The 27,810-nt window shown below is 46.1% G+C and overlaps 1 protein-coding gene across 1 annotated transcript in view; it reads right to left on the bottom strand.

Annotated features, from left to right (window-relative positions):
* Positions 1–27,810, bottom strand: part of lama5 (laminin, alpha 5) — a 262,541-nt gene that overhangs the window by 14,423 nt on the left and 220,308 nt on the right. The window contains 11 exon segments of the mRNA XM_061670415.1: positions 7,173–7,343; positions 7,417–7,547; positions 7,642–7,785; positions 10,980–11,112; positions 12,495–12,646; positions 20,319–20,453; positions 20,522–20,687; positions 20,768–20,901; positions 23,090–23,249; positions 23,316–23,455; positions 24,777–24,956. Coding sequence (XP_061526399.1) covers positions 7,173–7,343; positions 7,417–7,547; positions 7,642–7,785; positions 10,980–11,112; positions 12,495–12,646; positions 20,319–20,453; positions 20,522–20,687; positions 20,768–20,901; positions 23,090–23,249; positions 23,316–23,455; positions 24,777–24,956 — 1,646 coding nt within the window.

Here is a 27,810-nt window from a genome sequence, read left to right as displayed (position 1 = left end):
CAAAGGAGAAAAAGAACATCTACATTGTTATCAGCGCAAAGTTCGAAAACCAGCATCTGTGATGGTATGGGCGTGTGTTAGTGCCCGTGAGATTGGTAATTTACACATCTGTGAAAGCACCACGAACGCTAAAAGGTCCATGCAGGTTTTGGAGCAACAAATGCTGCCATTCGACCAATTTTTTTCAGGCACCACCCTGCTTCAGCAAGTTAATCCCAAACCACATTCTGCATGTGGTATAACAGCGTGGCTCTGCAGTAAAAGAGTGCGGGGACGAGACTTGACCAGTCCAGACCGGTCTCCCATTGAAAACGTGTGCCGCATTATGAAGCGCAAAATATGACAACAGAGACCCACGACCTTTGAGCAACTGAGCTTTTTACATCAGGCAAGAATGACAAAGAATTCCACCAACAAGGTTTCAGCTATTAGTGTCCTCAGTTCCCAAATGCTTTTTGAGGTGTTTCTAAAAGGAAAGGTGACATAACATAGTGGGAAACATCCCCTCTCCCAGCTTTTGTAGAACGTGTTCAGATGCAAAATAAGTGGACGTGCAATCAGTTTAAACAATAAAGATCTTTTCTTTGTAGTGTATTCAATCGCATATCAGTTGACCACGAGGCTTTCCCTGTCCAGCCGAGAGACGTAGTCTCTCCAGCGTGTCCTGGGTTGTCCCCGGGGCCTACTCCCAATGGGACGTGCCCAGAACACCTCACCTGGGAGGCATCCGTGAGGCATCTTAACGAGATGCACGAGCCAATCCATAACGAACACATAAGTCCAATAACAGAACACCACTCGGGTTCTGGTTGAGGGGGGGGGGGGGTTCTTCCTAATCACGCCCCTCCAGGTTCTCACTGTGATTGCCCACGTGAGCGTTGAAGACCACCAGGCGAAATGAGGGAGTCCCCAGCGGGAGCGCTCTCCAGCTCTTCATAGTATTGGAAAGCATTTATTCAGCAGGACCTGTTTGCCATCTTCCATCACTGTGTGACGCATGGTCAGCAAAACCACTGATCATCAGCATTATGGCCCAAAACCGCTTCGAAGACATCATGCGACACCTACGCTTCGATGACAAGGACACGCACAGTGAACAAGTTGGGACTGACTGGTTTTCTGCTGTCTCCAATGTTTGGGGGTCTATCGTTGCCAGCTGCAACTTACAACCCAGGCAGGTACATGACCATTGACGAGAAACTTTTTCCAACGAAGACTCCCTGCTGTTTCCCGCAGTATATGCAGCAAAGTTGGAAAAACAGTTTAGCGCTAACGACTCTAAATCAGTCTCTCATGCATTCCAATCGCTGACAACCAACGACTTGAACACCTTCTACTACAGATTTGAAAAGGACACTTTCACACCCCACACCGCACCACCGACCACTATCACACCACCGACTTAACGATCCGCAAACAGGATGTGAGAAACATCTTCGAACAACAAAAGATTAACAAAGCGGCACGCCCAGATCATGTGTCCCCATCCTGCCCCAAAGTCTTCGCGGACCAGCCGAGTTTCTCCAGCTCAGCGTCTCACCTGCCATCTGCCAGTGGATTTACAGCTTCCTGACGGGCAGGACAGAGCAGGTGAGGCTGGGGGAGGCCACCTCATCCACACGCAGCATCAGCACTGGGGCGCCCCAAGGTCGTGTCCTCTCTCCGCTGCTCTTCTCTCTACACGAACGACTGCACTTCAATGCACCCGGCTGTTAAACTCCTGAAGTTTGCAGATGACACCACTGTCATCGGCCTCATCAAGGACGGTGACGAGTCTGCATATCGACAGGAAGCGGAGCGGCCGGAGCTGCGGTGCGGCCGACGCGACCCGGAGCTGAACACGCTCAAGACTGTAGAGATGATCGTGGACTTCAGGAGGCATCCTCCGCCACAGCTGCCCCTCACGCTGTCCAGCTGCCTTGTGTCAACTGTCGAGACCTTCAAGTTCCTGGGAATTACAGTCTCTCAGGACCTGAAGTGGGAGACCGACATCAACTCCGTCCTCAAAAAGGCCCAGCGGAGGATGTACTTCCTGCAGCTTCTGAGAAAGCACGGCCTGCCACGGTAGCCGCTGAGGCGGTTCTACACAGCGGTCATCGAATCGGTCCTGTGTTCTTCCATCACAGTCTGGTTTGGTGCTGCTACAAAAAAGGACAAACTCCGACTGCGACGGACAATCAAAACTGCTGAAAGGATTGTCGGTACCCCCCTACCCGCCCTCGAGGACTTGCACGCTGCCAGAACTAAGACAAGAGCGTGCAAAATCCTCTCGGACCCTCCACATCCTGGTCACCGGCTCTTCCGGCTCCTTCCCTCAGGTAGGCGCTACCGATCAATGCAAACTAGAACTAGCAGACATTCCAACAGCTTCTTCCCTCTTGCCATCAACTTATTAAACAGCTAACCTACAATTCCATTGCAACATGCTGGCAATTTTTTTTGTCTTGAGTTTGTTGTCACATTTCTGTCGGGCCAATTATATATTACTCGTGTACTCACTGTAGTAGTCTTTATGTCTCCAAAGTGTTCTCTGTCAATTGACTGTCTGTTGTCGTACTCGAGCGGCTCCAACTGCCGGAGACAAATTCCTTGTGTGTTTTTTGGACATACTTGTCAAATAAAGATGATTCTGATTCTGATATTGCAACGAAACCCGACAAATGTGGCATCAAGTTCTGGATGGCACGTGACTTGAAAGCCAAGTATGTGTGCAATGTCATCCCATATCTTGGCAAAGACTGCAGACACTGTCCGAAAATGTGGTGAAGAATGGAACCGTTCATGGACAAAGAAAGAACAGTTACCAAAGAGAACTTCTTCACATCACTGTCTCTTGCTCAACGACTGCTGAGCCGGAAGACCACCCTTCTTGGCACAGTCAAGAAGATTCGCCGGGAGCTTCCAGAATCAGCCAAAAAGACTTTGGACTGCAATGAATTCAGCACTCGGGTATGAAGCAGAAACAGTGCCGTGAAAAAGTATTGTCCTTCTCAAACTCTTATTTTTTTGCATAGTTTCCCCACTTTAATGTTTAAGATCATCAAACAAATGCAAATATCAGACAAATATAACAAGTGAACTTAAAAGGTTTTTAAATGGAAATTTCATTTATTAAGGGAAACAAAAAATTCTAAGTTATGTGGCCCTGTGTGAAAAAGTAAGGGCCCCCGAAATCTAAGAACTGATTAGGCCATCCTCAGCAGCAACAACGGCAATCAGTCTTTCACCTCTTTGTGGAGATATTTTGGCCCGCTCTTGTTTGAATTCAGCAAAAATGGTGGGTTTCCAAACATGAACAGCCTTTTTAAGGTCATGCCACTGCATCTGAATTGGATACAAGTCTGGACTTTGATGAGGCCACTCCCAAACTTACATGTTATTTATTTTTTAAACCATTCAGATGTTGACTTACTGGTGTGTTTTGGATCGTTATCGTGCTGCAGAACCCAAGTGCGCTTCAGTTTGAGGTCACAAACTAATGGCTGAACATTCTCCTTTCTGTTAAAGAGCAGAAGTCACACTAGCACCGCCATGTTTGACTGTTGGTATGATGTTCTTTCTCTGAAATGCTGTTCTACATATAGGCCAGATGTAACGAGACGCACACCTACCAAAAACCTCAACTTTCATTTTGTCAGTCCATAGAATATTCTCCCAGATGTTTTGGGAATCATTCCGTTTTTTTTTTTTTGGGGGTGAGGGTTCTTTCCAAACGTAATATGAGCCTTTATGTTCTTTTTTGGCGGAACGGTGGCCGACTGGTTAGAGCGTCAGCCTCACAGTTCTGAGGACCGGGGTTCAATCCCCGGCCCCGCCTGTGTGGAGTTTGCATGTTCTCCCCGTGGCTGCGTGGCTTTTCTCCGGGCACTCCGGTTTCCTCCCACATCCCAAAAACATGCATGAATTGAAGACTCTAAATTGCCCGTAGGTGTGACTGTGAGTGCGAATGGTTGTTTGTTTGTATGTGCCCTGCGATTGGCTGGCAACCAGTTCAGGGTGTAAGCCGCCTCCTGCCCGACGATAGCTGGGATAGGCTCCGGCACGCCCGCGACCCTAGTGAGGAGAAGCGGCTCAGAAAATGGATGGATGGATGGATGTTCTTTTTGGTCAGCAGTGGTTTTCAGATTGCAACTCTGCCATGGGTGCCATTTTTGCGTCTTCCATATTGTTGTGTCGTGAACACTGACCTTAACTGAGGCAAAGGAGACCTGCAGTTCTTTCTACATTGTCCCAAGTTCCTTTGAGGCCTCCTGGAAGAGTCATTGCTGTTCACTTGGGTTAATATTTGCAGGCAGACCTCTCCTAGGAAGGTTCACCACTGTTCCATGTTTTCTCCATGTGAGGATAATGGCTCTCCCTATGATTTGCTGGAATCCTAAAGCTTTAGAACTGTCTTTTGTAACCCTTTCCAGACTGATGGACGTCAATTACTTTATTTCTCAACTGTTCTGGAATGTCTTTGGATTGTGTCATTTTGTTGCAGCTTTTATAGATCTTTTATCTGCCTTTACTTTGTTTAAGTGATTTCTTGATTGAACAGGTCTGAAGGTAATCAGGCCTGGGTGTGATCAGTGAAAATTAACCAAGAATTGTGATTAGCCATATTGATTTCATGATTTAACAAAGGGGGTAATTACTTTTCCACATAGGACCAGGTAATGAAGGTTTTTTTTTTGTTCCCTTAATAAATGAAATCATCATTTAAAAACAGCATTTTAAGTTCACTTGGGTTATAGTAATCTGATATTTACATTTGTGTGATGATATTAACTGTGAAATTATGCAAACATATAACAATTTGAGAAGGGGGCCAATACTCAAGGCACTGTATTTTGTTTTATGTTGTGCAAGGATTTTTTTTCTTCTTTTGCATCATGATGTGTCTAAAGGTGCTACCATTAATAATGTTTTATTTAATCTTATTCATCAGGTGTTTTCAACCTCTGGTGCCACACTGACAGCCCAAACAGAGGAAGACTGTCTGCATCCTGGACCAGATTGTTCGAGAGTACACTATGTGCTCAAGAACATTATTATCTTTATTAATGTACACACAGCACGTCATAGTGACAGAAAAAAAGAAAGAAAAAAAAAAGAACTGTTGCAAGTTTTGTAGATTAATTCAAAAAGACAAACTGAAATGTCACACTGCCATAAGTTTTCAGACCCTTTGCTCAGTAGTTAGTAGAAGCCCCCTTTTGAGCTAATACTGCCATGAGTCTTTTTGGGAATGATGCAACAAGTTTTTCAGACCTGGATTTAGCGATCCTTTGCCATTCCTCCTTGCAGATCCTCTCCAGTTCTGTCAGGTTGGATGGTGAACGTTGGTGGGCAGCCATTTTCAGGTCTCTCCAGAGTTGCTAAATTGGGTTTAAGTCAGGGCTCTGGCTGGGCCATTCAAGAACAGTCACGGAGTTGTTCTGAAGCCACACCTTTGTTATTTTAGCTGTGTGCTTCGGGTCATTGTCTTATTGGAAGGTGAACCTTCGGCCCAGTCTGAGGTCCTAAGCACTCTGGAGAAGGTTTTCGTCCAGGATATCCCTGTACTTGACTGCATTCATCTTTCCTTCGATTGCAACCAGTCGTCCTGTCCGTGCAACTGAAAAAACACCCCCACAGCATGATGCTACCACCACCATGCTTCACTGTTGCGACTGTATTGGACAGGTGATGAGCAGTGCCTGGTTTTCTCCACACATACTGCTTAGAATTAAATTGTATCTTGGTCTCATTAGACCAGAGAATCTTATTTCTCACCATCTTGGAGTCCTATATTTTTTTTTAAGCAAACTCCAGGTGGGCTTTCATGTGTCTTGCACTGAGGAGAGACTTCCGTCGGGCCACTCTACCATAAAGCCCCGACTGGTGAAGGGCTGCAGTGATGGTTGACTTTCTAGAACTTTCTCCCATCTACCGACTGCATCTCTGGAGCTCAACCACAGTGGTCTTTGCGTTCTTCTTTACCTCTCTCACCAAGGCTCCGATCGCTCAGTTTGGCCTAACCTCTGTGCTCTTAGGAAGCTTAAGTTACGCAGACATGTTTTTGTAACCTTGGCCAGATCTGTGCCTTGCCACAATTCTGTCTCTGAGCTCTTCAGGCAGTTCCTTTGACCCCATGATTCTCATTTGCTCTGACATGCACTGTGAGCTGTAAGATCTTATTTAGACAGGGGTGTGGCTTTCCTAACCAAATCCAAGAAGTATAATCAAACACAGATGGACTCCAATGAAGGTGTAGAACCACCTCAAGGATGATCAGAAGAAATGGACAGCACCCGAATTAAATATATGAGTGTCACACCAAAGTGTCTAAATACTTATGGCTGTGTGATATTTCAATTTTTCTGTTTTAATAAATCTGCATGCAATTCCTTTTTTCTGTCAATGTGGGTTGCTGTGTGTACATTAATGAGGGAAAGAATTGAACTTAAATTATTTTAGCAAATGGCAGCAATAGAGTGAAAGATTTAAGGGGGTCTGAATACTTTCCGTCCACTGTATCGTTACTAATTGTAGCCTGTTAAACACACAATGGTGTGATAAAATATTGTACACTAGTTCTAAACCTCTACCTCTCTCTTGTTACATTACAACACACTGTTTCATTCAGGTAAAGACAAAGCAACATCAGTTCCCTTTCTCAAAAGAGGATGGGTGTTGCAACACGACTTTGATCCAAAACACAGAAGCAAATCAACAACAGAATGGCTTCAGAAGAAGAAAATACGTGTTCTGGAGCGGCCAAGTCAAATTCCTGACCTCAACCCAATTGCGACACTGTGGCATGAACTCAAGAGAGCTTTTCGGATCAGACATCCCAGGAATCTAGCTGAACTGCAACAGTTCTGATCATTGTGCACATCTGATCTGCAACTGCAGGAAACGTTTGGTTGAGGTTAAAGCTGCCAAAGAAGGTTCAACCAGCTATTAAATCCAAGGGTTCACTTACTCTTTTCCCCTGTCCTGTTAATGTTATTTTCAATAAAAATGATAGAATGATTATTATATGATTCAACAACATATCGATATTGCGACAGGACTGTAATAATGAATGTGTCTCAATGGTTAGCACGGCTGCCTTGCAGCAAGAAGGCCATTCGTTTGAATCCAGACAAATGAGGCATGTTGACTTGATGACTGCAATAAGAAGATGGGAGGACCGACAAGCTCACCTCCTGATGAAGACATTGCTGATGCATCCTGTGAGGTTGCGCAGGCTCTGATCGGGCATTCCCCCCAAAAAGGTGTGCCCCTCCATGCTGGCCGCAAAACCGTGCCCCCTGCTGTCCAGCCAGACATCCTCCTTGGACTTCTCTAGCACGTCGTCCATGTACATACGCAACCTGAGGAGGACGTTGGTAGAAATTAGCGCACATAGGTGATGGTAAATTCCCTCTATATGGCAGAGATCCATACCCGTTGATGTTATTGTAGATGCCCACGTAGTGACTGTTGTTGTCGTTGTATGTCTTCAGTGTCTTCACCTTAGTGTTACCTGCTCTCACCACCACATGACCTTCATACAGGAACACCTGACAAACGCCGTCCTGCACAAGCTCATGCACAAGGGAAAGCGCATGCACACAGGAGGTTGAGCAAGGCCATTATGAGATGCGCCAGCAAACAGCAAGGGAGCGTCACCTTGTCGTGGTGGAAGAACATGAGTCCATCCTTGTGCTCTGTCCTGAAGCTGAAGCTGACATAGAAGCTGCTCCTGAGTCCAGGAACGTTGCTCAGCGCCAACTCCAGGTAGCTCTGACCCGAGAAGTGAGCCTCACGAGCCACCTGCACAAAACATATATTTCTTCTTCATTTCTATTTTTCTTATGTGATTGAACGTGTCCACGCAGTCTGTGCTTTGCACATATGCAGCGCCTCACTAACACTGTGCCTGGACCCCACTGTGTCTTCGAAGTATTTGGCCCACCGACTCACAACGTCCTGAGGTGAGGGCAGCAGCGCCCCATCCCCACTATACCTACCATCTCCCTCAAAGCAAAATGTGGTATTATGTGTGGTATATTTGGTGCTTGTGATGAATCGCATCCATCCATCCATTTTCTTCCGCTTATCCAAGGTCGGGTCACGGGGGCAGTAGCTTTCGCGGGGAAGCCCAGACTTCCCTCTCCCCAGCCACTTCCTCCAGCTCTTCCGAAGGGACGTAGTCTCTCCACCGTGTCCTGGGTCGTCCCCGGGGTCTCCACACGGTGGAAAGTGGCCGGATCACCTCACCAGGGAGGTGTCCAGGAGGCATCCTAAAAAGATGCCTGAGCCACCTCATCTGGCTCCTCTTAATGCGGAGCAGCAGCGGCTCTACTCTGAGCCCCTCCCGGATGACCGAGCTTCTCATCCAATCTCTAAGGGAGAGCCCGGACACCCTGCAGAGCAAACTCATTTTCGGCCGCTTGTATCCGGGATCTTGTTCTTACGGTCACGATCCACAGCTCGTGACCATAGTTGAGGGTAGGAACGTAGCTCGACCGGTAAATCGAGAGCTTTGCCTTTCAGCTTAGCTCCTTCTTCACCACAACAGACCGATACAAAGTCTGCATCACTGCAGATGCTGCACCGATCCGCCTGTCGATCTCCCGCTCCATTCTTCCCTCACTCGTGAACAACAATCCCAAGACATTTGAACTCCTCCCCTTGGGGCAGGATCTCATCCACGACCAGGAGAGGGCACTCCACCCTTTTCTGACTGAGGACCATGGTCTCAAATTTGGAAGTGCTGATTCTCATCCCAGCCACTTCCCACTTGGCTGCGAACCGCTTCTACGAGAGTTGGAGATCACAGCTTGATGTACCCCCTCAATGCCTCGACTGCGCCTAGAAACTCTGTCCATAAAAGTTATGAACAGAATCGGTGACAAAGGGCAGCCTTGGCGGAGTCCACAAACAACAGTCAGGACCCATCTCCTCACCCGAAGGCAGAAGGAGGCTACCCTTTCGACCATCGGGGTGAATGCCAATGTACAGGCGCCGAGCCGGGGGGGGCAATAAGTATACGCACACCTGCTCGCCGCCTCTCACCATGGGCAACTCGAGAGTGGAAGAAAGTCCAACGCCTCTCAAGAGGACTGGTACCAGTCCCCATGCCGTGTGTGGAGGCGAGCCTGACTCTATCTAGTTGGAACTTCTCGACCTCACACACCAGCTCAGGGTCCTTCCCTGCCAGAGAGGTGACCTTCCACGTCCCTAGAGCCAGCTTCTGTAGCCGGGGATCAGCTCGCCAAGGTCCCCGCCTTCGGCCACTGCCCAGCTCACACTGCACCTGACCCCTATGGCTCCTTCCACAAGTGGTGAGCCCACGGGAAGGTGATGAATCGCAATTCATCAAAATTCAAAAGTGTAATTAATCTGATTTTTTTTAAAAATGAATCAATAGATAGCCTTAAAGTTTTTTTTGTAATTTCTAAACTTTTCTAATCGTATTGCTTCATCTGTTTTTATTAGATTATTAGATTCATGCCGAATTTAAGACACATACGGTTATGAAATCTTGATGGAGAAACAATGAAATTGTGGTTATCACGTCTGCCTCACAGTTTGGAGATTGTGAATTCTAATTGGGTTTAAGATTTCCTGTGTGGAGTTTGTATTCTCTACCCATGTTTGTGTTGGGTTTTTCCTTCCACATTCCCAATGTGTGTTAGCTTCATTGAACACTTTAAATTGTCCATGGTTGTGAAAGTGAGTGTAACTTAGACTTTACACGGATCTGATCGGCCTGATCGGTATTGGCCGATAATTAGCATTTTATGCTGATTGGCTGATCGGTTTTAATGTCATAATTCGCTGCGCAAAATATTTTTTTTCCACGTCGCCGTCGTGTACGGTATATTCAAATCCAAAAGCGAGTTTATTTTTAGCTATGTCGCATGTCTTTTGATGTAGTATCTGACCACCAATAAAGTTATTTTTAAAAAAACATGTCGGCGTCGTGGGACAGACAACACTTAATGCCCGATAAGACTACAAGACAAATTTGTCAGACTACTGCAATAAAATCTTGTATTCTGATACCACTGCATCCCGTTTTTTTACGATCACTGGGCTTCATCTTGTCAACTCAAACGTGACCGGATACACTTGTTACTATGGTGACGGCAACAATAATGGATTGCGCTGTGTGTTTATTACAAAATGGGGAAAAACGTGTGTTGGTGGTCACCGGTGCTCGGGAGAGGACGTTCGTTTAAGGCTTGCTTGAAGTATGTTCACGTACTTTTAATACGATACGGCTTGCAAGCAAGCAACAGAAAGTTATGAAGCCTAGCAAGCTAGTGCTAGCACTAACGGTTTTTCGCAAACATGCTGGCGTTCTGTCGAATTATGTTTTAAAGTTTTGATGTGTGTGAAGTAATTTAATTACAATGAACTAATTTAATTTCAGTAAGTTAGGACCCATTATTTCTGTCATGTTGTCATCTTGGTTTGACCTGACTGATTAGAATACATGATCTGACTAGAGCAGTGATTTCCAACCTTTATGGAGCCAAGGCATATATTTTACAATTGTAAAATCTCTCGGCACAGCAACAAACAAAAATGTCACAAAAAGAGGATTCATGAATTACTGTATGTACTTCCTGCCATCTAATAAAAGACCATTCATTTGTTCTGTCTGTCACTGCCTCACTGGCATAAATAGATGAACAAAGATATATTATTTATTGTATATATAATTTTTGGAGCAAGTAAGTACACAAGTATATACAGTAAATGAACAACCCATTTAATTAGACACATTGCTCCATCTTGTGATCAGATCGGTTATCGTTTTTTTTTTGAACTTTTTAAAATCCTGATCGTGTAAAGCCTAGTGTAAATAGATGTGTCCTGTGGCTTAATGCCGACCATTCCAGGGTGTACACTACCTCTCGCCCAAAGTCAGCTGGGATAGACTCCAGCTCACCTACCACCCTAATGATGACAAGCGCGATAGAAAATAGATTGACGGAGCTGTTCAATGTTCCTACCAGCAGGTCGCTGTCACAACCAAAACTGACTCCGGAGCTCTTCATCCTCTTCAGGTCGATGTGGGAGTTCTGTGCCTTGACGTTCCGGAAACATCCCTTCAGAGATCCCTGCTGGGGAAACACGGGCCGCAATCTGCACCACCACAACAAAAACAAAACACACCGTGAAAAACACATGACATTACATTACATTGAGTGTGTGAGTGCGTACGTGTGTAAATGTAAATGTATACATTTTCACCACAATGACTGAGGATTTACTTTTCATTAATGTTTCTTTAAAAAAATTGATTATCATCACTGCCCATGTCCTTGAACCTAAAATCATCAGCATCATCAAAAATCTTTCGATTTCGAGAATCTTCACATCCTTGGAGCCTCCAGTGTCCTGGGGCCATAGGAACCAACGTTGAATGACGCTGCCAACTCTGCTCACCTGCAGATCCTGACCAGGAAATTCCTTTCCGGACAGGATGCCACAGTTGTCCAAGTGTGAATGGTGTTCAAGGAACGTGTGTGTTCCGGAGATTTCAAGGTTCTGCTCAATTCCTTTACCTTTTTGTGTTGTTTAGTTGTTCAAATCTTAATTTGTAGCGATGATTTGTTTGTAAATCAGGATTCCATGATGACATTTTTTACATTTGTGTCAATTTTTTTCTATCCCGGTTAGGACAAAAGCCAAGGAGCAATGATGTAAAACTGACTGGCTGAGTGGGGAGACATTTACCCTTGCAATGCCCACCTGGCAGCTGCGGGTCTGATCATCCCAGTGTCTAGTGTAAATTGTGAGCGAAGGTTCTCTGCAATGAAGAGGGTACTCGGCAATGAAGAGGATAAGTGATTTCAACCATAAATGCAAAAGAGCACAATATGAAAACTGTAATTTAGTGTTCTTGTGCTATCTTCCAAAATGGTTAGTTTTTTCCCCCTCATTCAGATCAAAACTGACCTAAGATAGACAAAAAAGACAAACAGACTTCAAGGAGAGCACCTTGCTGCATGCATGAGGATGAGTATAAACGGACCTGCTCCTGAATCCATTCCATAGGAGAAAAGCCGTCGAGATGCTTTTTTTTCTCCCCCAAAGCAAAGAAAATCCATTGCTCAGACGGAAATCGTTAACTTTGTAAATAGCTAGCTGGAAATTATATTGCTGTTTATGTGCAATAAATAACCATAGTTCATCAAACTTTGTTTGACTAGATTATTTTGCATGCGCTTATCAAACACCATGGTGTCACCCTGCACCGCCCTGCCCACCACCACAAGTAAATTCTCAACCTAGGGGAAACATTGCATTTAACTGCACACACAATGCACCCATGTTCTTATTTTATTCAATATCAAACAGGGATCCTGTATTTTTATTTCGTATTTTGGTTTCAAATACGATTGGAGAAAAATAAAATATTTAATAAGAATAAAATACACAAGTGGGAATGGTCAGAATGGTGCCACCTCTGCTTCAATTTGGGCCAGGAAAAACCCTGGTGTGTGCGTGTGCGTGTCGTTCACCTGTCGGGCATGTTGTGTTCGGGGACTCCTCCCAGAAAGTATTTGCGTCCAAAGGCTGGGATGTTTTCAGAGAACAGGTGGGTGAAGAGCGCGATGCGGTTGCTCCTCACCACCACTCGATACGGAGGAGATCGCAGGATGATGATCTCCAACTAAACAAATAAAAAATCAATTAATCAACTCGACTGTTGACACCCACTGGCCAATTGGAGTAGGTATAAAAAGTATACACACCCCTTTTCAAATGCCAGGTTTTTGTGCCCAAGAAATTAGACCAACCCTAACCTTTTCATATGACCTATAACATGTACAACTCAATTGGGAAAAAAAGCCATCTTTTAGAGATGCGGTTGCACATGTGCATACCCTCTTATAACTGGGGATGTGGCCGCTTTGAGAATTAACCGTGTGTGGCTGTGTCACTGTTAATACAAAACTGGAGGAGACCACACCCATCATCTTGAATTTTGGTCTACAATTTAGCCATAAAAATGGTGTAAAAATAATATATTGATATAAAATATTCCCAACTGGGCGGCATGGTGTTCGACTGGTTAGCACATCGGCCTCACAGTTCTGCGGAACGGGGTTCAAATCCCGGCCTCCCCTGTGTGGAGTTTGCATGTTCTCCCTGTGCCTGTGTGGGTTATCTCCGGGTACTCCACATCCCAAAAACATACAGGGTAGGTTAATTGAAGACTCTAAATTGCCCGTAGGTGTGTATGTGAGTGCGAATGGTTGTTTGTTTGTATGTGCCCTGCGATTGGCTGGCAACCAGTTCGGGTGTACTCCGCCTCTCGCCTAAAGATAGCTGGGATAGGCTCCAGCACGCCCGCTACCCTAGTGTGGATAAGCGGAACGGAAGATGAATGAATACTCCCAACTTTGTACTCTTACTCAAAGATCAAGCATATAGAATGATGGTCTAAACCAGACATGCCCAAAATCCGGCCCCCGGGCCAAATCTGGCCCGTGTTCATATTTCCACTGGCCCGCTCTGTCATAAAACCAATAACATGTGGGCCGGCAGTACAAAATACACACACAATTTTATATTTCACCACAGGATGGCAGTAAACTTGTGGCTGAACTCTCGCGGTGTCGTTTTGCGCATGATCTGTTTTTTGCCCATTTCTAAAATGGCAACTGGAAGTAAGAAAAGGAAAGTTGATAGCGAGGGCCGACGTTTCCAGGACAAATGGAAGTCTGAATATTTTTTCACTGAGTTTAGAAACAACTGTGTCTGCCTAATTTGCCAAGAGACTGTGGCTGAGTTCAAGGAGTTCAATATAAAGAGGCACTACCACATGCTAATTACGACAAGCTAACTGGGAACGAACGCAGTGAAAAATTGAAGCAACTGGAAGCTGGTTTAACGGCACAGCAACAGTTTTTCACAAGAGCCAGTGAGTCGAATGAAAATACAACAAAGGCAAGCTATGAGGTGGCAACGCTGATTGCAAAGCACTGCAAACCTTTTACTGAGGGTGAATTTATTAAAGACTGTGTGATGAAAATGGTGGAGAACATTTGTCCTGAGAAAAAGCAACAGTTCGCCAATGTTTTCCTGGCTCGTAGCACTGTGGCACGAAGGATCGAAGAAGTTTCTTCTGATATTAAGAGACAGTTGGACACAAAAGGAGTGGAGTTTGAATTTTTTTCGTTAGCCTGTGACGAAAGCACAGATGCATCCGACAGCGCTCAGTTACTGATTTTTTTTTAGAGGAGTGGACAGTGAAATGAACATGCGTGAAGAGATACTTGACCTCCAGAGCCTTAAGGACCAAACAAGAGGGAAAGATTTATTTGCTTCTGTTTGTTCCGCCGTAGATGACATAAAATTACAGTGGAATAAAATCACGGGGCTTATTACGGCTGGCGCACCTGCCATGGTTGGCGAGCACGGTGGATTATCAACCCTAGTGTGTAACAAAGTAAGCGAAGAAGGAGGTAAAGCTATAAAACTCCATTGTATTATTCACCAACAAGTTCTATGTGCCAAACATCTGAAATATGATCACGTTATGAAACCGGTGATAAAGGCTATTAATTATATTCGCTCCAAAGCCCTGTGCCACCGCCAGTTTCAACAATTTCTTCTGGATACCCACGCTGAATACGGAGATGTTGTGTATCACACTGATGTAAAATGGCTCAGTCGGGGGTCTGCACTGCAGCGTTTCTACTCACCCAAAGAGAAAATTGGACAATTCTTGGCAAAAAAGGGACAACCGATGCCAGAACTAACCGATCCTGTTTGGCTGTCTGATTTTGGATTTTTAGTTGACATAACCCGACATCTTAACCTGAACATGAGCCTTCAGGAGCAAAATGCATCGATAACCCAACTGTATTCACATATTGAAGCCTTTCGGACCAAGCTGCTACTTTTCAAAACCCACCTGTCACAAACGCAGCCCAATACCACACATTTCCAATCGCTGCAAGAAATAATGACCCGTTTTCCAGCGCACAATATCAGTGCGCAAATGAGGAGGTATGCCGCAAACATCTCATCTCTGACTGAGGAGTTTCAACAGCCATCCATCCATCGATTTTCTACCGCTTATCCGGGTCGGGTCGCGGGGGCAGTAGCTTTAGCAGGGACGCCCAGACTTCCCTCTCCCCAGCCACTTCATCCAGCTCTTCCGGAGGGATCCCGAGGCGTTCCCAGGCCAGCCGAAGGACGTAGTCTCTCCAGCGTGTCCTGGGTCGTCCCCGGGGTCTCCTCCCGGTGGGACGTGCCCGGAACACCTCACCGGGGAGGCGTCCGGGAGGCATCCGAATCAGATGCCCCAGCCACCTCATCTGGCTCCTCTCAATGCGGAGGAGCAGCGGCTCTACTCTGAGATCCTCCCGGATGACCGAGCTTCTTACCCTAGCTCTAAGGGAGAGCCCGGACACCCTGCGGAGGAAACCCATTTCGGCCGCTTGTATCCGGCAGCGTTTCAGGGAATTTCAACAGCGTTTCAGAGAATTTGCAACTATTGAAAAGGAGATCACGCTTTTTTCTTCTCCCGTTTCCGTGGATTTCAGTCCACCTGCAGTTGGAGCTCATTGAGCTGCAGTGTGACACGGAGTGTCGCAGCCGGTACCAACAACTCCCTCTTGTCAACTTTTACCAGCAGCTAGATAAAGACAGGTTCCAAGAGATTTGTACATTTGCTAAGAAAATGTTGAGCTTGTTTGGCTCGACATACTTGTGTGAGAAGACATTCTCAGTCATGAACATGAATAAGAACCGCGTGAGGACAAGACTAAGTGACTCCCACCTGCGTGACATCTTGCGCATTAAAACCACCGCTTTTGAGCCAGACCTGCCCCATTAACTGCAGTCGAGATCTCAGTATCACCCTTCACATGAATGCAAACATGTTTGTTGATTCTGATGAATAAAGTTTGAGTCAAATTTCATAAAAATACTTTATTTTGCATTTCATTAATTTTTATTTTAACCTTCATTTATCCAGGTCAGGCAGTTATCAGATCTACCTAGCAGCAGTCAGCATAGTAAAACAAAGTAAAATAAATACAAAAAAGCATTCCCCTCGTCGGTAGCATGTAAAATTAATGCTGGCCCGCATGACAATTTTTTTACGTCAATGTGGCCCCTGAGCCAAACAGTTTGGGCACCCCTGGTTGAAACTTTAGTCTTGGCAAATCAACTGCTTATTGTTCAATACAACATTTCATACCGTTTGGCTTCAAATCAAGACGAACAGTTCTCAAAGTCTTGTAGCTGGATCTGTAAATCTGACACAATGACACAGATGCCAAGGCATACATTTGGAATATTTCTGCAGAGTTTGTAAAATATCAAAACAGACATTTATCTTCAGTTAAAGAAACTTTGAATGAGAGTCCATAGGTTTGCAGTAACTCTCAAACGCCAACGGGTGTTGCTAGTGGTCCCGCAATTGTTCCCAGGTTAGTGCATGTTTTTAATATTAAAACAAATAGTTCATTGCTATATTTGAGTTCCTGCAAAAAGCGGTGATTAAACATAACTCAAGGTGCGGGAGTAATAGTTCAATCTGTGGCATATCCAACTAATAAATCTATCGTTGTCGATCTGTCCCAGCTTGTTCTTATTGGAGAGAGGGTCTCCCAACCTTTCGGTCACTATCTTCAGTTCTGCACATCAAAAAGGTTTTTGATGACTGGAACCCAGATTTGTCGGGGAGCTCTTAATTAGTTGAAGGTCCAGCTGACATACAGTACACCAGGCGTAATCCCCCGCGATATCTTGGTTCAGACTTTGCGGCCCTGGCGACCATAACAGTGTGCCACACTACTCTGAAGCACTAATTCAGCAAAACAGTCTAAAACTTTGAGAATGTCCCACAACTCAAAACTAACTTGTCACCCTGGCATCACCTGTACTACCTAGTTTATCCAGCAGCACTTCTGGTGGCCCAGCCTCATCAAGCCACCCGAGAGTTCGTCCAAGCCTGCTCCATCTGCGCCTGAGGGAAGTCTACACACCTACCCTCAGCTGGTCTGCTGCGCCCCTTACCTTACCGATTCCTAGCCGCCCCTTCGTTACCGGCCTGCCCCCCTCAGAAGGTAACTCAGTCATTCTCACTATCATTGATCGCTTTTCCAAATGTGTCCATTATGTGCCCCTCCCCAAACTCCCGTCCACCAAGAAACTGCTACCCTCCTTTGTCTTGTATGTGTTCAAACTCCATGGTATCCCCATCGACAATGTCTCCGATCGAGGTACGCAGTTTTCTTCGCAAGTCTGGAAGGAATTCTGCAAGGCGGTGGGCGCAGCAGCCAGTTTGTCCTTGGGATTTCATCCGCAAACCAACGGCCAGAAGGAGCGGGCTAATCAATCCCTGGAAACAGGTCTCCCCTGTGTGGCCGTATGCAAACCCTCCTCATGGAGTACATTCCTCCCATGGATTGAATACGCTCACAACTCCCTCACGAACTCCCGCTACCGGTATGTCCCCGTTCATGGCTTGCTACGGTTACCAACTCCCATTATTCAAGGAACCGCAGCAGGCAGTGGGAGTCCCCGCCGTTCAATATCATCTCCAGAGACTCCAGGCTGTGTGGAAGGACATCCGGGCGGCGTTGACCCGGTCCGCCGCATGCAATAAAAAACTCGCGGACCATCATCGCTCCCCGACGCCCGAATACCCATCCATCTATTTTCTACCGCTTATCCGAGGTCGGGTCACGGTGGCAGTAGTTTTAGCAGGGATGCCCAGACTTCCCTCTCCCCAGCCACTTCATCCAGCTCTTCCGGGTGGATCCCGAGGCGTTCCCAGGCCAGCTGAGAGACGTAGTCTCTCCACCGTGTCCTGGGTCGTCCAAACCTGCATTACGCGAGGCCAGCCGGTACCCATCAGCTGCCTCAGGAGTCCCACAGGCCAAAAAGGCCCGATAGGACTCCTTCTTCAGCTTGACGGCATCCCTCACCGTTGGTGTCCACCAACGGGTTCGGGGATTGCCGCCACGACAGGCACCGACCACCTTACGGCCACAGCTCCGGTCGGGCTGCCTCAGCAATGGAGGCGCGGAACATGGTCCACTCGGAGTCGATGTCCCCCGCCTCTCCCGGAACATGAGCAAAGATTTACCGGAGGTGGGAATTGAAACTCCTTCTGACAGGGGATTCTGCCAGATGTTCTCAGCAGACCCTCACGATACGTTTGGGCCTGCCATGTCGGACCGACATCTTCCCCCACCATCGGAGCCAACTCACCACCAGGTGGTGATCAGTTTACGGCTCCACCCCTCTCTTCACCCGAGTGTCCAAGACGTGGCCGCAAGTCCGATGACATGACCACAAAGTCGATCATCGAACTGCGACCTGGGGTGTCCTGGTGCCAATTGCACGTGTGGAAACCCTTATGCTTGACCATGGTGTTTGTTATGGACAATCGTTGATGAACACATAAGTCCAATAACAGAACACCGCTCCCTTTCTGATCGGAGGGGGAGGTGGGGGGGCGTTCCTCCCAATCACACCCTTCCAGGTCTCACTTTCATTGCCCACGTGACATTGAAGTCCCCCAGCAGAACGATGGAGGCCCCAGCGGGAGCGCTCCCCAGCACCCCCTCTAAGGACTCCAAAAAGGGTGGGTACGCTGAACTGCTGTTTGGTGCATAGGCACAAACAACAGTCAGGACACGTCCCCCCACCCTAAGGCGGAGGGAGTCTCTAAGGCTCATACTAACACCTGGTCGGCGCCTCTCACCGTGGGCAACTCCAGAGTGGAAGAGAGTCCAACCCTTTTCGAGAGGTTTGGTACCAGAGCCCAAGCTGTGTATGGAGGCGAGTCCGACGATATCTAGTCGGAACTTCTCGACCTCACACACCAGCTCGGGCTCTTCCCTGCCAGAAAGGTGACATTCCACGTCCCGAGAGCCAGCTTCTGTAGCCGGGGATCGGCTCGCCAAGGTCCCTGCCTTCGGCCACCGCCCAGCTCACATTACACCTGACCCCTATGGCTCCTCCCACAAGTGGTGAGCCCATGGGAAAGGACCTTCACGGTGTCGCGCATCCTTGACGTGAGGCCTAGGGGGAGGGGGTTCCAATACCTGGTCGACTGGGAAGGGTATGGACCGGAGGAGCAGGCATGGATTTTTTCCGGAAGCTCATCGTAGATTCCTCTCTTCTGAATGACTTCTTACAGCTCCCTCGGGGAGGCCTCGCAGGACGCCTGAAGGCGTCCATTGAGAGGGGGGTACTGTCATGTACTGCCCTGCAGTACCGTTTGTGGAGCCTGGAGGGTGGTTTGCGCCCTCTCTCTCCCCTCCCCTCTCTCTTTCAGCACAGCCTGCAATCAGCCCTCGTCACCACCTATATATATATATATATAAGCCTGCCTGTTCCCGGAAATCCTTGCCAAAGTATTGCAGTTACTCCCAGCGGTATCACGGCCTAGTTATATCACTTTAGCCACTCCATTCCTCGTTCCCTTTTTGACTCCTGTGTCTCTCCTTGTTCTCAGTGTTTTCCCGTGTTCCTGATCCACGTCGTTCCTCCCGCCAAGCCAGCCGCCTGTCCTCTCCACTGCCTGCCACCTGTCCGCGCCACTGCCTGCCAACCCAACCAGGACCACCTCCATTACCTTTCCTCAATAAACTGTTCATCATAATCTATCTGTCTCCGCCTGCTCCTGGGTCCAGCTCCTCTCCATACGTGACAATAACATTTCCTCCAAATCATTTGGAGCATAACCTATAGGGGGCCCCACGAAAAATAAAACAAGTCAATAAATAAATCACTTCATAAGGCAGTTTCCAATGGCACATAAACAGTCAGATAAATTGTGTTGCATTTTTATGTGTCTGATTGTGTGTCCGTGGGAGGGTTTGTATACATGGTTTTTTGATTGTGACTTCAGACTTAACTGCGAGAGCCATTTCATCTCTGTTGCGAACCAAAACATCAGACCCAGCAAAGCACGTAAAGAGTCAGATAAATTCAAGTGAAGTGGTAGTGTAGTCTTACCGCGTGTTGCCAAAGACTTCCCTGCACAGTATTAAAGATGATCTCATGTTAGCTTACTTTGCAGTCGACTCTGACATCTGGTCATGCCACAATGTTACTCCACACGGTCTGCCTTGTGATGTTCCTCCATAAAAGTCTTTTTTTTTTTTTTATTTTTGAATTCCATTTTGACTCGACATGAATTGCAATACAAGGTTATTTCGTCTCGTAAATCAAGGCCTCCCATGTCTACGGTTGACTAAATATAGTACATCTATGTGTCAGTGGTTCCTTCAATGAATGAACATGAATAAAAGAGTGTTGAAAATGAGGGAAATAAAGTCAAAGTAAAAAAAAAAAAAAAGCCTCTGTACCACTTTGGGATGGGCATCGCTGACCCTGAGGAGCGGGGAGGTGGGATCTTTGGGCTGAAACTCCTCCATCTCACCGCCAAACTGGATGAAAACCTTCAGGTGGCCTCGGACTACAGCCAGACACAGGAACTTGTCCTGGTTGAGGACATGCAGGCGCTCAAGCACATAGTGACAGCATTCAAGGTCATCTGATGGACACATACTTTGTTGTGAAGCAGCAGCAAAATCCCTTTGTGTGAAATCAGCTTGACTTCCTGTTCAAAGCGTTGCATGCGCGCCGACTCATCGTTGAAGGAGATCTCGGCGAAGCCTGTGCCGTCAAAGTATGCGGCGTCATTCACCCAGGCCTGTGTCAGCGCTGGCTTGGACCTTTTTGTGCCATTATCAACAAGCACACATCAACACCTGGACACAGGAAGTCAGCGCAGTGGACAGATGCTGGCCCTCACCTGCCGCACGGCTTCTCCTGTGTGGTGTTCAGATGGAAGATGTTCTCGAAGTTGTACAAGCTGAGCACTTCCTCGTTCAGTGTGTCCAACTCCATGCAGCCCCTGAAGCTTGGCAGGGCCAGCGGGGGAGGGGGCTGCACAGGTCACAAACATGGTGAAGAAATAATAACAATAATAATAATAATAAACGAAAGAGTTGATCATGGCAATCCACGGAGGTAAGTAATATCAATAATATCATTGTTCCTCCTGGCTGCTGGTGTAAAAGTTAATCATAGCATCCCATATGGGTGTGCCCTTACAAGAATATAATTAGAGAAATATATATTCTATTATTATGAAGATAACATGTAACTTCAATAAATTTGTGTTCACCCTGAGTTCATTTGACGTCCCACCACAAGGGTATCTGCTTCCCCTACAGTTATACCATTCAAACACACTGTAGTTTTATATTATATACAACCCCAATTCCAATGAAATTGGGACGTTGTGTTAAACATAACTAAACACAGAATACAATGGTTTGCAAATCATCTTCAAACCATATTTCATTGAAAACACAACAAAGAAAAGATATTTAATGTTCAAACTGATAAACCTTATTGTTTTTAAGCATATAATCATTAACATAATTTTATGGCTGCAACATGTTCCAAAAAAGCTTGGACAGGTGGCAAAAAAGACTGAGAAAGTTGAGGAATGCTCATCAAACACCTGTTTGGAACATCCCGCAGGTGAACAAGCTCACTGGGAACAGGTGGGTGCCATGATTGGGTAGAAAAGGAGCTTCCCTGAATTGCTCAGTCATTCACAAGCAAAGATGGGGCGAGGTTCACCTCTTTGTGAACAAGTGCGTGAGAAAATAGTCCAACAGTTTAAGGATAATGTTCCTCAACGTGCAATTGCAAAGAATTTAGGGATTTCATTATCTACGGTCCATAATATCATCAAAAGGTTCAGAGAATCCGGAGAAATCACTGCATGTAAGCGGCAAGGCCGAAAAGCAACATTGAACGCCCGTGACCTTCGATCCCTCAGGCGGCACTGCATCAAAAACTGACATCAATGTGTAAAGGATATCACCACGTGGGCTCAGGAACACTTCAGAAAACCAATGTCAGTAAATACAGTTCAGCGCTACATCCGTAAGTGCCACTTCAAACTCTACTATGCAAAGCAAAAGCCATTTATCAACAACACCCAGAAACGCCGCCGGCTTCTCTGGGCCCGAGCTCATCTAAGATGGACCGATGCAAAGTGGAAAAGTGTTCTGTGGTCCGACGAGTCCACATTTCAAATTGTTTTGGGAAATTGTGGACGTCGTGTCAGTTTGAACATTAAATATCTTGTCTTTGTAGTGTATTCAATTAAATATAGGTTGAACATGATTTGCAAATTACTGTATTCTGTTTTTATTTATGTTTAACACAATGTCCGAACTTCATTGGACTTGGGGTTGTAGATGGCATGCAACGTCAATGAATTTTAAAGTTGATCTGCTGGTATAAAAGTTAATCGAGCCGCACACTGACCGAGGTGGCTGAAACTGACTGAACTGTCGCGTAGTGTGCCTGGTTCAGCAACTAGAATAGTGTATTTTCTTTTTGTTTGATTTTTGAGTCTCAAGATGTTGCTTTGTCCAAAACCACCCATGTATTTCTCTAATATTTGAGCAGACTGTGATTTTCTTTTTTTCTTTTTTGAGTATGAACGACCTACAGTAGCTAATGATGGTGCTGTGTCCTGCCAAAGTGTCCTGCCAGCATCAAAAGCTGATTTGATTCAGTTTTATCAGACAAGCGTCAAAATAGGCCTCCTTGAGAGCATCTGTGAGTAGTCTGGGAATCCACCTGGCACAAACCTTTGCAAAGCCGAGTTCTTTCCCGATTTTTGCAACACTTCCTTGGCTTATTCCCTGAAATTCCGTCATGTCATCAATGGTGACTACGATCTTCTCTGATCAGTGCCTCAACCCAAGCACTATTCCACCTCCGCTTGTCAAGGAGTTCACTCAAAGCAAGCTTTTGTTCTTCGCCTTTGATCTTGGGCATCCACTTTTTGACTGTGCTGTAGCCTATTGCAAATTCCCCAAACACATTTTTCCATGGATGTGGCACCTCTTAAGTTGGTGTATCCGGGTTCAGTCGCCTGATGAGTAGCAAATATTTTACGATTGTCCAATTCAGTCAATTTCAGCCGTAATGCTCGTTGTGCGGTGGAGCTAATAGTAACATTATTAAAAAACACTCTTTCGTTTTGTATTGTGATGCAGATGACACACATTTACAAATGTTATTTTTAGGTGGCGAGTCATCCTACTTTAAACGTGCTGGGGTAGCCCCCCACAAAGAAGACTGTGTCATTGGTCAAAAGGTTGAGTAGCCCCTGATCTCCTCCCGCCTCTACATAGGCTTTAGTGACCCGATGGTCGCCTTCAGAGGCCTCCGAGGACATGGACATCTGACCATACTGCAGGATCCTTCAACAAAACAACAGTGTAAGAAACAACACAAAGTCACACACGTGCACGTGGGCCATACCCTACCTCTCCAGGACAACACTGTTAAAGTTCCCGTTGGACTGAACATCCTCAGACATGAACACCTCTGCCGTTTCTCCTCCGATGTTGAAGTACCAGCGCAGCCTCCTCCCATCCAGCGCCATTCCCAGGAAGTCCTTAGTGGACTACAGACCAGCACACAGTTAACACAATAGCCTCTTTTGACATGAGTATACAGCACATCAGAGCCATGATGCAACATAATGCATTTACTGGTCATACACATTAAAAGCTCATTGTACAATCAATGCACCACCTTCTCAACCCCCAGAGTAAACAGTTCTTATAAAGATCCTGAAAAATTGCTGGATCAGAACTATAAGAGATGATCCAGCATGTGCGGTTTCCACAGAACACAGCGAGGCGGGTTGTAACAATGCAACATGGCATCCGCTATAAACTACGGTACTTATCCATTCATCCATCCATCCATTTGTCCCTTTTTCAGTACCATTTATCCTAGATTAAATCAATCTGGTGTGATGGGGGGTGATTAAAAAGTGGAGGGGGCGTATCGATGTCATTATGAATCAGAGTGAGTACCAGTAATACTACCTGTACTCCATTGTCGGCGGCCCCTCCTCGCCCAACGACGGAGAAGAACCGCTCTGCAACGCCATTCATAATAACAAGACAGCGCGCTTTCTTCATCCTTTTGATGTCCATTACGCACTAAATTACGTTCCATAAGCCCAATTTTGGTGGATAATGTGGTTACTTTTGTTTTTTTGGGAGCCTGTAGAGAAGCGTTTTAGAGTGGTAAAATGTTTACATGTTTGAGTACTCATTACTCATGTTCTCCCCGTGCCTGCGTGGGTTTTCTCTGGGTACTCTGGTTTCCTCCCACATCCCAGAAACAACCATGGTAGGTTAATTGAAGACTCTAAATTACCCGTAGGTATGAATGTGAGTGCGAATGGTTGTTTGTTTATATGTGCCCTGCGATTGGCTGGTGACCAGTTGAGGGAATACCTCGCCTCTCGCCCAGAGTTCGATGGGATAGGCTCTAGAACGCCCGTGACCCTCGTCAGGATAAGCGGTAAGGGAAATGAATGAATATCTGTTGTTGATTTTTATTACACAAAACCTTTTGTAATCTCGCACTCGACAAATACCCCATATTAAAAAAGTAAAACTAATACTAAAACTAATATACATATAATAGCATAATATAAATATATATATATAATAGCATATTAGAAAAATATATATATATATATATATATATATATATATATATATAATAGCATAATATAAATATAAATAGCAAACCCGCTCTAAAAACTAATTAAAACTAACTGAAAAAACAGAAGTCACAATGAAATTTTTAAAAACTCCTATTAGAAAAAAAAAAGGGCTTTGAAAGGCAGTGTGAAAGGGCTAAAGTGTCTCCTTGGCTCACAATATGAAATCAGACCACGGATATGTTCTTATGGCGATGCTTACATCCTTGTTGCCGAGGTAGAAGACAAACTGCTTGGCGCTGTTGTCTTGCCGGCGGGACCGCGCCGCCTCGGGCAATGTGATGTAGAACTTGAGGGAGGTGTAGGACGCGAGGTCAGCCAAGTTGGGCGGGGTGCGCACCTGAATGCCTGATGCGCCGCTGAACTTGACAGGAACGCTTACCTGGACGTAGGAAGGAGAAGAAAGTCACATCCATGTTCTATAGCACGTGTTGTCATTAGGGGGGCAGGTAAACTGGGTGAGCAAAATGGCTGCCTCAAAACCAAAATTCAAATTTTGTACAGTATAATGAAACTCGTGTCAGTGATATATTTAGTTGGACAGTATCTAATCCATGTGGTCAGAATCAGAATCAGAATCAGAATCATCTTTATTTGCCAAGTATGTCCAAAACACACAAGGAATTTGTCTCCGGCAGTTGGAGCCGCTCTAGTACAACAGACAGTCAATTTACAGAACACTTTGGGGACATAAAGACATTGACAAAAAACAATTGTGCAAAAAGATGCAGAGTCCTCTAGCACTTAGAGCAGTTCGAACGACTCATATTGCAATAGTCCGGTGCAATGACCATTGTGCAAAGGGCGCTGAGACTTCAAGGAGCGTATGCGGTTTAAAGTGACGAGTAGTGCGATCATCTGGGACAATGTCGGTTGTGCAAATGTTACAGATACTCCTCAATCAGTGTGCAAATGGAGCAGATGCTACTCTGGCATGAGTGGCCAGTATATGCAAATAGTGCAGCATGGCGAGACAACTACAGTGAGTGCACAAGTCATGCATAATTGGCCCCACAGAAATGTGACAACGAACTCAAGTCCGCAGAGTTCTGAGGACCCGGGTTCACATTCTGGCCTCGCCTATGTGGAGTTTGCATGTTCTCCCCGTGCCTTTGTGGGTTTTCTCCGGGTACTCCGGTTTCCTACCGTGAATTGTTCTGCAGAACTTGGAATTAAAAGACGCATGAACCGAAAAGTCCTTTATTGCAAACAAGTGTGGAATTACTACATTTTGCGGTGCCGAAACACGGGACAAAATGTGTGCGCGGGAGTCAAATGAAGAGGCATTTGACAAACCTGCGGCCACGACGGTTAAGGACGATTGTCATAAAGAAGCAGAAAGGATCAAACGAAAGCCGAGTAAGATTAGAGGTGCTACCACATGACTTATTCACCACATTGACTCAGAAATGACTGAAGTCGAATCGGACGTTGATCACTTGAGCACGTTGCTGGAGATGTTATCCATCAAGGAACAAAGTTTGTTCGATCTAAACTGTGAAATTGATCTCACCCCCCCCAGCCCCAAATTCACATTTTTGCTTGCAACACAAGCAAGCAACAGCATCTCTAAATACTCGTGTAAGGCAGATCTTCAGGCAGTTCTTTTGACCTCATGATTCTCATTTGCTCTGACATGCACTGTGAGCTGTAAGGTCTTATGTAGACAGGTGTGTGGCTTTCCTAATCAAGTCTAATCAGTAAAATAAAAAACAGCTGGACTCCATGAAGGTGGAGAACCATCTCAAGGATGATCAGAAGAAATGGACAGCACCCGAGTTCAATATATGAGTGTCACAGCAGAGGGTCTGAATACTTATGGCTGTGTGATATTTCAGTATTTCTTTTTTAATAAATCTGTAAAAATTTCAACTATTCCGTTTCTGTCAATATGGGGTGCTGTGTGTACATTAATGAGGAGAAATGTACTGAAATGTTTAGCAAAGGGCTGCAATATAATAAAGAGTGAAAGATTTAAAGGGGTCTGAATACTTTTCGTACCCACTGTAGATGATAAGGGTGTCCATACGTGCACTTGGCACCAGGGTACCCTTGGCTGCAGTTCAATGATCGACTTTTTGGTCGTGTCATCGGACTTGCGGCCGCATGTCTTGGACACTCTCCTATCTCTGGCCTTGAGGTCACCGAGGTGGTTATAAAGCTCCTCGGTGGAAAGGCCCGGCAGGTGGATGAGATCCGCTTGGAGTTCCGAAAGGCTCTGGATGTTGTGGGGCTGTCCTGGTTGGCCTGTGCAACAAAGTGTGGTCATCAGGGACAGTGCCTCTGGATTGGCAGACTGGGGTGATGGTTCCACTTTTTAAGAAGGGGCACTGGAGGGTGTGTTCCAACTGCAGGGGGATCACACTCTTCAGTCTCCCTGGTAGGGTCTATTCAGGGGTGCTGGAAAAGAGGGTCTGTGGGAAGGTCGAATCTCAGTTTCAGGAGAGTGTGGTTTTCGTCCTGGCCGTGGAACAGTGGACCAGCTGTACACCCTCGGCAGGATCCTCGAGGGTGCATGGGAGTTTGCCCAACCAGTCTACATGTGTTTTGTGGACTTGGAGAAGGTGCTCGACTGTGCCCCTCGGGGAGTCTTGTGGGGGGTGTACCAAAACCCTGATATGGGCGGTTCGGTCCCTGTACGACCAGTGTCAGAATTTGGTCCGCATTGCCAGCAGTAAGTCCGATTCGTTCCCGGTGAGGGTTGGACTCCACCCGGGCTGCCCTTTGTCACCGATTCTGTTCATAACTTTTATGTACAGAATTTTCGAGGCGCAGCCTGGGAGTAGAGGGTGTCCGGTTTGGTGGCCTCAGTATTGCATCTCTGCTTTTTGCAGATGGTGTGATTCAGTTGGCTTTATTAAGCCGTGACTCTCACTTGAGGTGGGTTGGGATGAAATCAGTAACTACAAATCTGAGACCATTGTCCTCAGTCAGAAAAGGGTGGAGTGCCCTCTTCAGGTCGGGGATGAGATCCTGCCCTCAGTAGAGGAGTTGAAGTATATGGGTCTTGTTCAAAAGTAAGGGAAGAATGGAACGGGAAATCGACTAGCAGATCGGTGCAGCATCTGCAGTGATGCGGACTTTGTATCGGTCCGTTGTGGTGAAGAAGGAGCGAAGCCAAAAGGCGAAGCCCTCAATTTAGCAGTCAATCTACGTTCCTAACCTCACCTGGTCACGAGCTGTGGGTCGTGATCGAAAGAACAAGATCCCGGATAAAAGCGGCCGAAATGAGTTTC

This window comes from Phycodurus eques, chromosome 1 (genome assembly GCF_024500275.1).
Source record: "Phycodurus eques isolate BA_2022a chromosome 1, UOR_Pequ_1.1, whole genome shotgun sequence".
Lineage (NCBI taxonomy): Eukaryota > Metazoa > Chordata > Actinopteri > Syngnathiformes > Syngnathidae > Phycodurus > Phycodurus eques.
Note: the sequence above shows the minus strand (reverse complement) of the source record. Positions and strands in the feature narration are given on the sequence as shown.